Here is a 13,375-nt window from a genome sequence, read left to right as displayed (position 1 = left end):
CCCCCCGCCAAAGCCCTCAATGAGATTAATGAGCCCTTCGGGTTTATAATAGAAATCAGTCAAAAAGGCAAGACCTCTGTTTATGACAGGGTCTGATTGCAGTCCTGGACCTTAAAGACTTATACTTTACTATGGCTGTGACAAAAGAATTTACCCAAATCATTTAGTGAGAAGCAAGGCTAGTTTTATGGTGGTTTTATTATTTTTTTCTTGTGTACTGCTTTTAGAGATTTAAGATTTTCATGGGAATGTGTTTTGCAGTTCCTCTGGAGATTCAGAATGTTTGGATGGTATGTCATGAGAGGCAGGAAAGAAAGGAAAACTCAAGCAACTGAAGAGATCATAATGCAAAAACAAACTTGGTCTGGGGTGATGGGAACATTTACTGGGACTTCACTGTAGGCTAGAAATATGCTGCTTTCCTAGAAGACCAGTAAGTTCACCAGGATTTGTTATGAAACACTAGATGTAAACTGATTAACAAATCTTGTAAGGTCAACAAGGTTTTAGTTTTTCCTACTATGAATCTCACAGTACAGAATGTCTAAGAATGATACTTCATATTAAGTAGAAAAAGCATATGAGATAATCAACAACAAATGACCTTTAGTCTGATCCAATCTAAACTTCCTAATAGCGTAGTTATGGAAAAATTCGAGTCCCACACAGTAATACAATGAGAACAAAACAGTTATAGTCCAAGTTGTCATTTGGACATAGGAGACAGTGCGTGAGAAACCATACAGAACTGTTTGCAATTTAAAAATCAGCTGCTCAGCAGCATACAGCTCCATATATTCCCTGACTGCTTCAAAACTATTTCGGCTGAGTCAAGAGTGACTGATAGTATTCAGCATGACTATGTGGAATTCAGACATATCCAGTAAAATAGGAAAAGCTTTTAGGGAGTGTTTGAATGCTGCCATCCTTTGCTGTGCAGCAAAAGCCTATTGAAGAACACACTCACACAAAATAAATGAACATAAATGCTTACTTCCCTAAACCAAGTGAAAATATCTAATCATAGAAATCATATATATTTGTAGACACAGAAAAAAAAAATCACGAGCAAGTGTATTCCTTTCTTATATTAAAGAATAAAACAGTGCACAACTGCACAATACAATTCCTTTCATGTAAGCACATAAAGAGTCATTAAAAAATATGCCTGGAAAGGGGACCACAAGAGATACTCCATCTTTCTGCTTACCAGGACAAGATCAACCATAAACATGCTTCTGAGATGCTTATTTAGCCTGTTTTCAAAGATTTTTAGTGATAGAGTTCTTCTCCAACCTCCCTATAAAATTTCTGTTCCAGTATCTCCCCTCACAGAGGTTTTTTCCTTAATGCTTAACCTAACTTTGCTGTGCTTTCATCCTATTAACTCTTGTTCTTTCCTAAGGGAACATGAAGATCCCATCTTCTTTACAGCAGCCTTTAATGTATTTGCAGACTCTTATTATGTCTTTCCTCAACCTTCTGTAGACAATTGTTTCAACCTTTTCTCATAAGTCCTGTTTTCCAGATATCTGATAATTTTAATTGCTTTTCTCTGGACTCCTAATCCACATCTTTCTAAAAGTAAAATGTTGAAAATATTCCAGCTGAATTTTTACCAGTGTCACATGAAGCAAAAGGATTACTTCACATTTCATGCTTTCCAATTCAATATTCTCTCAACTTGTCTGTAGTATAACTCTCAAATCTCTTTCTGAAAAACTACCTATCACTGCTAATCACAACTTTCATCCCAGTCAAAAACTCTTACAATAGGCCTCTACTAAAAAATGAAGAAACATATTCTCTATCCCATCATACTGGTTATTAATGAAAATATTGGAAGATGTCAGTCCCATCACAAAACTTATGGTATGCCATTTAGTGTATCCTTCCATCTTGATACTGATACACAGGTAGGTACTTTCCATGAATGGTTTTTAAAGTAGTTGTGCACTTTAATGGTTTTATCTAGGCAGTGCCTTCTTAACTTATGATAATGTTATTTGTGAAAGTTACAAGAGTTCTACTAAGGCTACATTAACTTACACCAAATTATATGATATCTACTCTTTCTCCTCTATTTCACAAAATTATCCCCTCCTGGAAAAAATAACCACTTAAGAAAGGTGAATGGTCCAGGAGAACTCTGCAGTGCTTATTATTCTTCTGATCACTATTATAGGATATGACAGTCTCTTCAGCAACCATAGAATCTAAATTATGTAAATGTATTTAAAGTGACCTCATAACAGAGCAATACTTCTGAGCTTTGTATAAAATAGAAATACTTCACTTGCTGGACTTAATGGCAGTTTTCCCATTGACTTCAATGACAGTTGCTACCACTTGCATTTTCACTGGCTTGTATTGCAAATCTATGTTCAGATTTGTTCAGAAAACTTTTCTGTTTTCTATTTCTTGTAATGAAGAAACCTTGCTGACAGTTCCACAGATACACGTCTGCTCCTGAAAAGCATAAACAGGCTCTTGCTGAGTCTTTATTCCTCAAATCATCCAGACTTGATGTATATCTATCCTCATCTAAATAAAACGACAGTCTAAATTTCAATTGTCGAATAGTAATTACAATGCTATAAAAATAGAAGACAGAATAGAAGAGAGAAGTGAATGAGCAAATTTGAAATGGCTTTCAAAAAAACCAAAATTTATTTATCCTGAGGGATTTACTCTCAATTGTATTTTTAATAGCTTTTATTTCCAGTAACAGACAGATGGGGAATCTCTTGCCCATACGGGGAGCTTCTGACTAAGCTTCAAGGCAAAAAGGACATATATAGGAAGTGGAAGTAAGGACTGGCTGCAAAGGAGGAATACACAAACTCTGCCTGGGTATGCAGAAATGGTGTTAAGAAAGACAAAGCTCAACTAGAGTTAAAACTGATGGTGGACATGAAGTGCAACAAGAAGTTCTACTGATACATCATTAGTAAAAGGACGAACAAAGAAAATGTGGACCTGCGGATGACTGGTGATTTAGTGACACGGGAGCATAGACAAGGCTGAGGTACTCATTGCCATCTTTGCCTCAGTCTTCACTGACAAGGCTCCCCGGCACCGGACAGTGAGCTAAGCATGAGCCAGTGGTTGGCCAAATATGAGCTCTGGAAGTGATGAAGGCTAACAGCATCCTGGGCTGAATTCATGGGAGAGCAGTCAGCAGATGGCCTTTACTTAGCACTTGTTAGTCCATACCCTACCAAAACAAGTCACTAGATTGGAGTAAGTTCAGCAGAGGGCCACCAAGATGTTTGGGGGCTAGAGCACTTGCCTATAAGGAGAGGCTGAGGAAGGTGGGCTTGTTTATCCAGAAGATGAGAAGGTTTTCAGGAGATCAAATATCAGTCTTCTAGCATCTATAGAAGGTTATGAAATGGATGGATCCAAGCAAGACTAAGAGAGAACACTGAAACAGCCGAAGTCCTGACTGGCCATAAGAAAAAAATCCTTCACTATGAGATTAATTAATATCGAAACAGGTTGCCTGGAGAGGATATCCTGGAAGGTTTTTAAGATTCAACTGGACATAGCCCAGGGTAAACTGGTCAGAATTTAGTGTTGACCTTATCCCCTTCAATACTTACACAGAAAGATTCCTGAATGCCCTGAGCATCCTTGGCTTAGGTAAACTACACGGTCTGAACATTCAAAACATGCACATAATATTTTTGACCTACATTCTTCAACCAAATGACCAGGAGTCAAGTCTATACCAGATAACATGGTTTTAAGTCTATTTTCTGCCATTTCTGTTGCTGTTTGAGATATCTACTGCACAAAAAGTTTTCTAAATACAAATTTGAAATCTCATTTCTGATTACAGTTTTACCCACATTATTTTTATATTAACATCTATCTTTAGAGGCAGAAGCATCAAACTAGAAAGACTCTTCTGAATTCTTTAGATAACCGAGGACAGTTCCTTAAGCATTACAGTTTCATTTATCCATTAAATTAGTTCTTATGTATATATCAGCTTTGCTATTTTGTTATTTTTCACTATCAGAGATTTAATGTTGGCTTTCCAGTAAAATTACTGTGTTGGACATACCCGCTATTTTGATCAGGTGTAAAAGAAATATTTTACACATTGGACTGGCCTATTCTGAAAGATTTATCTGTTTCTGTCAGTAATTGAATTGGTTACAGTGAGATTTAATCATGCTTAACAGATATGGTAGAAAACAAGCTATAAACTTCACCTAAGCTAAGGGCTCTGATTCATCATTCTGTTAACATCTAGTTTCCCCACATAAACTGAGCCATAGTAACTATTTTTTTGTGCCCCTTTGCCTCTGCAAAGTGCAAGAGCATGTGGCTTAACTATAATTCCCTTTCACTGTGGGCCAACTGAAATTAGTGAGTTTGTAAATCATGGAGATTTGATCACGCCTGGTCCCACAGGATTACTATGCTAAGTGACAGTATAGTTAACACAAATGTTGGCAGCTGAGGTTAGACATGGTTACAGTTCTTAATGTAGACCTAGTATTTGCAGCGTGTTTTGCCACAGGGACTCATCTGGAACCTTACCTTGTAACAAGAAAATTGGTAAGACTCGTGATGGGAAAGCAGAAACTGGTTTGAGGCATCTTGATGGTTTTCACTCTGGCTGCACTGCTCTAGTCTCTGCTGCAATCGCTAGTTATTCTGTAGTCTGACCACAGAATATATCCACTTGTCTCACAGAATGTCAACCATTTCATACAGTCAGATGATTGCATATTTTGGAAGAATCCAAAAAAGATCCTCCCTGAAAGAAGATGTACTCTGCTTTAAGAACACAGATGTCTTCAATAGTTTCAAACATTGTTCTGTTGCAACCACGTGCATCTTATACTGACCGGCTAAAAAGCACTACTGTGTCCAGCTCAGGCACCTTCTGAGCTGAGTTAGGACCAGACAGACACATATAAAGTAGTCTGCACTCAAAGTCACCAGCAATCAGACTGAGTAACGATGTTAAGGTGGATTTAAATCCTTCACGTTCAATATCTATATTTGAAAGTGCTCAGTACGATAGTCCTGGTGCCTTGTACCATTTTCTAAGGCTATCAAATTTTCCAGGTTCGTTAGGAGTTTATTACTAACCCTATTCATAAGACTGTTGAGAGTTAATTCACAAGGAGATTGGAGCAATTCCTCTTGTTAACAGAGACTGTTGGACAACTGCTTTTTGTGTTCTGACTGACCCTCAGTAGTGAAAAAAAGATTTTAAAACTCAGAGCTAAAAGTTGCCTTAAATTAAATGGAACGAGTAGGGTTATATCTCATACCTATTGAATACTCAGCTAACCAGTCTTTTCAGTATGAGATGGCTATTTGGAAAACACAGTAATAGATGGTTGCAGGAGATTTGTATATCACCAGGCAAAACAGAGAAATAAACCAGTGATGAAGAAATGGAATTGCAGACAAATTCCTTAGGGCAGGGGATGAAATCCTACATGAATTAAATAGATCACTATGCTTTCCAGTCAAGGATGAAGGACAAAGGCATAGCGTGCAGAACAAGCAGAAAAAGATACCAAGACCACGCAACAGAGATTAATTTAAAAGTGCTTGATGTATACTTGACTGTGTGTGAGAACAGCTTCCCCTGAATATAAATGTACACTCGACTGCGTAAGAGAACAGCTCCCTCTGAATGTAAAAATGTAAGTATAGAAAGCTTTTGGAGAAAGAAGTGATACAGTAAAATGTTTCTGATGGGAGCAGGAAAGAGAAAATAAGTGTCTCTCTAAACAGTTACACTTTGAAAAGGATAACAAATAAAATAATATAATCAAAATGGCCAGTGAACATCACTTCTTTTTCCCCTCTTATTTCTGTTTCATTTTTAAACTCCCATCTCTCCTATCTAGAGTCACATTCTACAAAAAAATCACACGGTGACTACTGGAAAGAGAAGGAGGGAAGGGGAGAAGGTAGGAAGAAATCTCTGAAGCAGGAAGTTGATAGGGAGTCACTTAAATAACTCATGTGCAGTGAATCTCCCAAAGCAGAGGGAATTTCAAGTGATTATACATTAAGTTTTTACTTTCAAGTTTTAGACTCTCCCTGATGTGAATACCCTAAATAAAATCTAAAATCTAAAAAAGGCAAAAAGAAAAAAGTAAAATGTGAAATTCTCAAATGTCTATCTTCCTTCTTCTCCACTTTTTCCTATTTTTAGGGAAAAGATGGAACACATGTAGATACAATGTAGTCAAAGAATGCAGATATAACTTATTTTTCCCTTGTCTGTATGTCAACTTTTCTGTTTTAGAAAGAAACACTTGAAAAGAATGCATTTTCAAATAAACACTTCCAGTGAGACAGTAACACTCATTTTAGGTTATTAACACTGAAAATACAATGTGTTACTTTTAAAATAAAAAGGGCACTTTTACTTTTCTACATGCTCAGACTTTCTTAAGGGCTTTTCAGTATAGGAAAACACTGACATAGGAAGAAAGTGTGGGAAGTATAATTTTCCCATATTTTTGAAACTTCCCTCAAAAACCTGGAATTTCCCAATGGAATAGTTAGGCTGCCTCTAGTAATTAAGTTTGTAGAAGAAAACCAGCTTAGCAGATTTAAATTCTGGGAAAAGCACACCAAGATGTGGAATTAGTTTGGCAAAAAGACAAGAGGGTCTCTGTGATTCAGATCAGAGAAAAGTAAGATCAGTGAGTGTTGTAAATTATCAGGATGATGGATATTTAAAAAAAAGAATGGACACCTAGGTTATCAAAAGGTGTATTTACAGTGTGCCATGAGGTAGACTACTCCATATCTTGACATCAGGTTTCAGACTACACATCATTGACTGAAAAAATATAGATGACAGGGCTGGAAGTGACTGGTAGTGGAGAGGACGAGACTGCTGAAGTTAGGATTAGTTCAGTTAGCACATGATTTAAATAAATCTATTATTGCTTAATTCACCAAAGAAGAAATGTTCAAAAGGAACTGGTCAGAACTGAAAAGAAGAAAACAAAAACAAAGCAAGTATGGCAGGTACAACCATGCGCCAGACACCTTCTTCTGCACCATTTGATGACTGACCTAGTCCCATACGATTATCTGGATATTATTACACCTATTTAAGCTGGAATGGGTCTAAGATGATTGCCACAGAATACTCAGTAGATAAAGAATAGGACCGTTACATGAAATTAAATAAGAAACATTTCTTCATACAGTTTGAAGTGTACCTGCAGAAATCACTGCTTTAGGGTAATGTAGGGTCAAATGTGGTGGTTGGATTAGAGAATGGAAGGGGGAGTATTTTATTACCACTAACAAAATGTGTTATGCAGTATGATAGTAAAAAAAAAAAAAAAAAAGAAATCTCATGGTTCAGTAGGAAAGTTCCCTGTGGGACTTTGGGAATAATTCCTCTGCCAAGCTCTGTTACTATTCTACTGGTTAGATACATCATATGTCTCCCTCCAACACTTCTGAAACATTAGTTCCTAGACCCAAGTAAAGACAGGTTATTACTACTATTTAACATATTTGCTGCACTGTGAAGATACATGGAACTGGAAAAGACAGAAAGTTCCAAATTCAGTAAGAGCTGAGCTACTGATTTGTGCCTTGGACTCAAAACTGAGCAGATTTATTGGACATCATTTAAAGATGAGGGCAGGAATTAGAAAAGTTAACTAATCCCTTGTTGGGGTGTTATACAACCATGAATGCAAAAGTGAGCATGACTGCATGAATCATAGCAGCTTCAAAGGGTTCTCTGAAGACTCATATTGGATTTGATAGAGAGAACTGCAGCCCATGCATGACAGCATGCAATTCTCAAAGCTGCCATGTATGCCTTTCACTTTACTTACATCTGAAGAAATGCTCCATATGCAGAATACTGCAGAGGACTTAACCTGATGAAGCTTTATGAGGAATAAGAGTTCGGTAATGGCAAAAAACGCTCCCTGAGAACAGAAAATGGACAGCTGTAGCAAGCAGCTTCCTAAATTCTGAAAGGAATAACATTTTAAAAGTTCAGATAGGGTCTTCTTTCCTATTAGCCTTCATTCATTTGCACAGATTTCATTTTACAAAAATTTTACATTTTACATTCTTTAAAGCCACCTACAGAACTTCACAAGCATATGTATAGCATCTACTGTACAAAACCCTAAGGGTCAGCACTAATAATTCTAAAGATTTGAAAGCATTGTGCTGTTGTTTTATCAATATTATTTCAAGACTATGATATTGTTGGGGGTGCAAAGAACTCAAATAAAAATCTAATATAAAGAGCTGTTAAAGAAACCAGAGGCTAAATCTATTTCAGGACTTGCCCTGTGGGAACGAGTAGATACAAATAGCACTGAGGGTTTCAAATTTTGAGAGAGCCTGAATTTTATGGGATGGAGAAATTTGATATCCCTGTGTTCCTGTGTTACAAATAATACGTTACATTTCATGAAGGTGCATACAACTCATGAGAATGATAGTCATTAAGATAGTATCTGCTCAGTTGCATGTAGGTATGAGGAAGACAACCATTATCCCTTGATGTTCACAACCTGCTGTTAAGTGTGAATCCTAGTTTTACTAAGGAACCACAAAGGCACGCCATGAATGGAGGTCCTAAAATGTATTATTCTATTCTATAATTTAAAAGTAATGTACTGCATGAAAAAACAGGAAAAAAAGGGTTGCTGTTCATAGAAGTGACTATATTTTAAGTAATTTTCATAGATTTAATAAGAAGGTGTAGTGTGACTGAGTTCTAAAACAGTAAAATTAACATCTGTTTTTATTATTGCTACTACATGATATCTGTTTAAATTTGGTTGTAGTGTCCCCTCCCTATATTTGCTTTGTCCTGTTGTTCACTCAAACTAGATAATTCTTTGCTCATGTAAAATTACCACTCAAGGAAATTCCTGTTAGGCTCCAAAAGGAGGTCTGCTGGAGTGAGGGATGCAGCACTTGACTTGGAGTGTGCATGAGTTGTTTTTGGTTTTGTGGTGTGGGTTTTTTTTATTACTCTGTTCTGCTTTATTCTTTCCACAGCAAATAAGTAGGATTAAGGGAGCATATCTTGAATGATTGACGATAATTCTGAGCATTGCAACTAAATCTTTTGACTGCCTGGCTCAGAAGTACTTATTATCCCCATCAGCTTCCCTCATATCAATACTCCCATGCTGTTATTTCTGTCTAACACCCTGAGAAAGTCTAGAATAGTCAAAGGCCAGCTTAAAAAAAAAAAAAAAAGAAAAGAAACAAGAAAGGAACAATTATCTCAAACTTAATTCTGGGACTACTTCTGGAAATTATTAGGAAACATGGAGGAAAGACACCCCCACACCTCCCCCCCTTACTCATCTTGTCAGCATTAGGGATCATTTATCCATTCTCTACTGTGCTATAACAGCTTCTTTGTGTTTTGCACATACTGGTATTATCCTATCCTTAGTCCATCTCAATTCATTCCTCCATAGTATGTTCACATTAGGAGCTAGAATACATGATCACACTATTTTATTTATCACGGCATAGTTACATCATAGATAGATACAAACACAGAAAAAAACAGTCTTGTTTAAGTAAAATCAGATATTTGCAAAACAGCCCCTGAACTCAGTGTGGTTAGATGTAAAACTTCAAAAGACAATGAAAAAAGTTGGCAATTTTACCCACAGAAGCATAATGTAATTATTCTCTATGTCTATTTGGAAAATTTAGTTTCTTCTCTGAATATGGGAAGCAAGTGGTCAATTACGTACATCTATGGTTTTGGATCCATTATAGGAACACTCATCTGTTAGAAAAAAAAACAATGGACATCAGAATTCTTTTGGCATAGGTCAATCTACTATTCTGGTCACTACTGAACTGCATCATTCAAATCTCTGACCAAACAAGGATTTAGACTTTTTTATTTTTTTAGACTGAAAGGGGATCTCCAACATCTCCTTTTAATTCCTTTTCCAATCATTCCTGTGTGTTGTAGAGGTTTTGTGAACAACAAAAAGATTTTGTTTTGGAAAATTCAGAAAATAAATTAAAAAAACCCCGAAAAACCACAGCATGATCTCATTTGTATATTTTCCCATGGGAGTCGATAAGGCTGTGAAATTTCAGAACATTGTTTTAAAGTTTACTATGTGCGTTACTATAGATACTAACCTTCTTATGCTTCCAAATGTCTGTGCGTGACCTAAAAATCTCCCAAAATCTATGTGGAACATGTGTCCAGCATTTGTCAGCATTATGTTGTCACTGTGTCGATCACAGACTCCCAGAATGAAGGTAACAACACACCAGCCAGCGCAGGAATAAAAGAAATTCCTTATTGCCTAGTGAGTAAAACAAAAGTACTTACTGGAAATGTACAGACATATTTGTTTGTGACACTAACAAGAAAACCAAAAATTGTAGTTCTACAAATGTTATGCATGTTGCTAAAATTTTAACAGGTGTTTGTAGGAATGGTAAAGAAAGTAGGTTATTTTACACCCCCTGTACTGTTCTGTACCTATACAGGTCTTTTTTCTCCATTGCCTTTCTCAAATCCTAATGAATCAATTCTCACAATATTCCAACCCAAAGAATTAACTCCCATTTCACAGAAATGAACTGAAACAAAGAAAGGCTAAATTGTTTTCTGCTCATATCATCCATGAATCTTAACAGACTAGAGGATCAAACCTAGTGTTGTGTAGACAGACCCAAGAGAGTGATTAAATCAAAAACTTGTTTAACATAACCTACTCCTCTGATGCTCTTTTACGTGGTAGAGATGTGTACTTTCATGGTTAGTCTGCCTCGTGTGAGTAGACTGGCTCATTCAGATCTCTCTCATGAATCTTTTTACAGTATTACATTGTGGCATTGCTTTTTGCCAAAAATGTGCCCATGGCAGACAGGAAAAAGTACAGGCTAATGATCTGCTCATCAGACACTCAAAGGTGGATTCCAAGTTTTCTGCTAACTTCAGTGGGAAGTATTTAACAACTGTGACTTCTCCTAGTAGAAGAATCTACCCAACCTCTTTCACAACACACATATTCAGCATCCTCTTTCAGGGGAGAGTTATTCCTGATCAAATGATGAACACTCTTCTACCCCAAAGCATAAGGAATAGCTTTTGTCTTTCTTTAATCTTACCTACTATAGTTTAAGAACTGAAAATCCAGTTCTTGTTCAGAAATCTTAATCTCCCATGAATCTAAATCACAATGCAATTAATTTATATAGAAACCCAAACAATCCTAATCTGTGATTTTTATGTTTGTGGACAAAACCTAAATTAGACAAGGTAAATCATTATTTAGGCATTCAGGATTTCCCTGTAGATGCAGGATGTCACCTGCAATGGCAGATATGGATGACAGCACTGTGGAAAGCTTAGGCCACAGCACAAGAGTTGGCTGAATTTTATGTCTAAGTGTAGTACTTACTCACTTTGATGACCTTGGATAAAACATCTAAGCTTTCTGTGATTTTGTTCACTCAACTGCAAAATGAGGATATTAAAGCTTATTCTGCATCAGTTTTTTGAGCACCTTAGATATAGTATTGTATGAGTAAAAGATTATTAAGGAGTAAAAAAAGAGAAAGGTTCATTCACTAGCGAGTGCAAAGCAAATGCATAGTACTAATTTTATGCATGCCCTATGCAATCAGATCTGACTGCATTTTATATGTTTAAAAAATTGAAAGAAAATTGGTAGAAATTGGTTTTAGAATATTCCACATTAATGGTACTTTTATAAACTGCAGCAGCAGCAAGAAATCAGGTTTCCAATCAAGAACTAATAGTATCTCACTTTTCAATTGAAATATTGGCTGCACTTCTACCATAACACTGTAAACATACAAACTTGTAAAAAAATAATTCTATGCAGATTGTTGTTGTTTAATTGAATCAAAAAGATATACTAGGAATTCAAGTGTTCTTAACGAAAATGTGGATGAACAAATGCCTATGGAATAATTACAAAATTACTAAAGTTTATCAAACATATTTATGCTATACATCTACTAAAAACTGTGTACAAAAGCACTTCATTTTCAGAGTGGTAAACATTCAATGCCCCTCTTTAAATTTAAAATTTTGGCTACTAATCTACTGTGGGCACAGAGTAGGGTTCTAAAAATTGTCCCAGCAACACAAACATTAAAGAGTTTTTCACAGGCCTCAGAACATGCTCAGACAACAAAGAATTAATGGAAAAAGTTCATCGGGAAACCTCTGGTTCTATAAATAAAATTTCCAACTTTTTGGCTTATGCATAATGTTTAGTTTCAGAAAATCAGATGCATTACATGAGATCCCACAATGTGATAAGAAAAGTATGATCTTATGTATCATAGAATAGGTAGTTTTGATAAAACAGTTTTCTAAAACTGTGGGTATTGACGTGAACATTTCCAAATACAGGAAATCCACTGAGACTTTGTGTGGTTTATAAAAAATGAAGTATTTAGAGAGCTGACCTAAAAAATAAATATTTTTTAGTTTAATACTTAATTTCTACTTCAGTTTCTCTTCACTTTACTACTAAATTGCAAAACATCTCTGTGACACATTTTTATAGAAAATGTATTACAATGCACCTGATCCAGAGCAGTATCTCCTTAGAAAGAGAGTGGCATTTAAATCAATTCCCTGGCTTCTATGCATGTGACCTGTCTTGTGTTTGAGTCATTTGGTTTCGCTGCTTACTGCCATTTGTTGGGTTTTTTTTTCCCCATGGTAAAATATGAAATGTATAATAAGCTTCATTATGATGTTACCTCTTCGTAACTTGATTCCAGAACATGGTGATGACGGAACCATTTTTTAATTGTGTTTTCTTTCAGTGGTCCTATCAGTCCAGACTCCCTGTGGATCTTCGCTAGTGTGGTAGCATCTGGCACCATCTGTACCAATCCTAATCAGACAGAAAAGAGTTCATATGAAAAACCGTCAACTTAAAAAAGATATGAAGACCATCAATGCATATAATGCCTCTTGTTGGATCATTCCATGAAGAAAAAATATATGCTTAAAAGCTTATAAAATAATGGATGAAATAGAAAATATAGATCAGGATTGGTTTTCTCTTTCTCTTTGGAAACAAAAAACAAAGGACACTTAGTAAAATGTGGCAGTTCTGCAAATGAGAAATAAAAACACCAATAACAATATTGTGGACATAACTGCCTCAAGGTACCAACAACGCCAACAATTTAACAAGATTCAGAGTGGGTATAATATGTACAAAACCAACAAAAATCTATAAAAAGTAGGATCAGATATTTACTATGAAATGTAAATTTATTTCATATGTGTTTATTGTCTAGAATGCGACACAAATTTTTCTGCAGTATGTGATGCCAATCACAGCTAGGAGAA

At 36.0% G+C, this 13,375-nt stretch overlaps 1 protein-coding gene across 1 annotated transcript in view; it reads right to left on the bottom strand.

Moving 5' to 3' along the window:
* Positions 1–12,911, bottom strand: part of PIK3C2G (phosphatidylinositol-4-phosphate 3-kinase, catalytic subunit type 2 gamma) — a gene marked incomplete at its 5' end in the record, with an annotated part of 72,575 nt that extends 59,664 nt beyond the window's left edge. Inside the window, 2 exons of the mRNA XM_009707820.1 lie at positions 10,162–10,331; positions 12,775–12,911. Coding sequence (XP_009706122.1) covers positions 10,162–10,331; positions 12,775–12,911 — 307 coding nt within the window. The remainder of the gene's footprint in view (positions 1–10,161; positions 10,332–12,774) is intronic.
* Positions 12,912–13,375: the final 464 nt, after the last annotated feature.

This window comes from Cariama cristata, unplaced genomic scaffold (genome assembly GCF_000690535.1).
Source record: "Cariama cristata isolate BGI_N322 unplaced genomic scaffold, ASM69053v1 scaffold3109, whole genome shotgun sequence".
NCBI lineage: Eukaryota > Metazoa > Chordata > Aves > Cariamiformes > Cariamidae > Cariama > Cariama cristata.
This window is presented reverse-complemented; position numbering and strand designations above follow the sequence as displayed.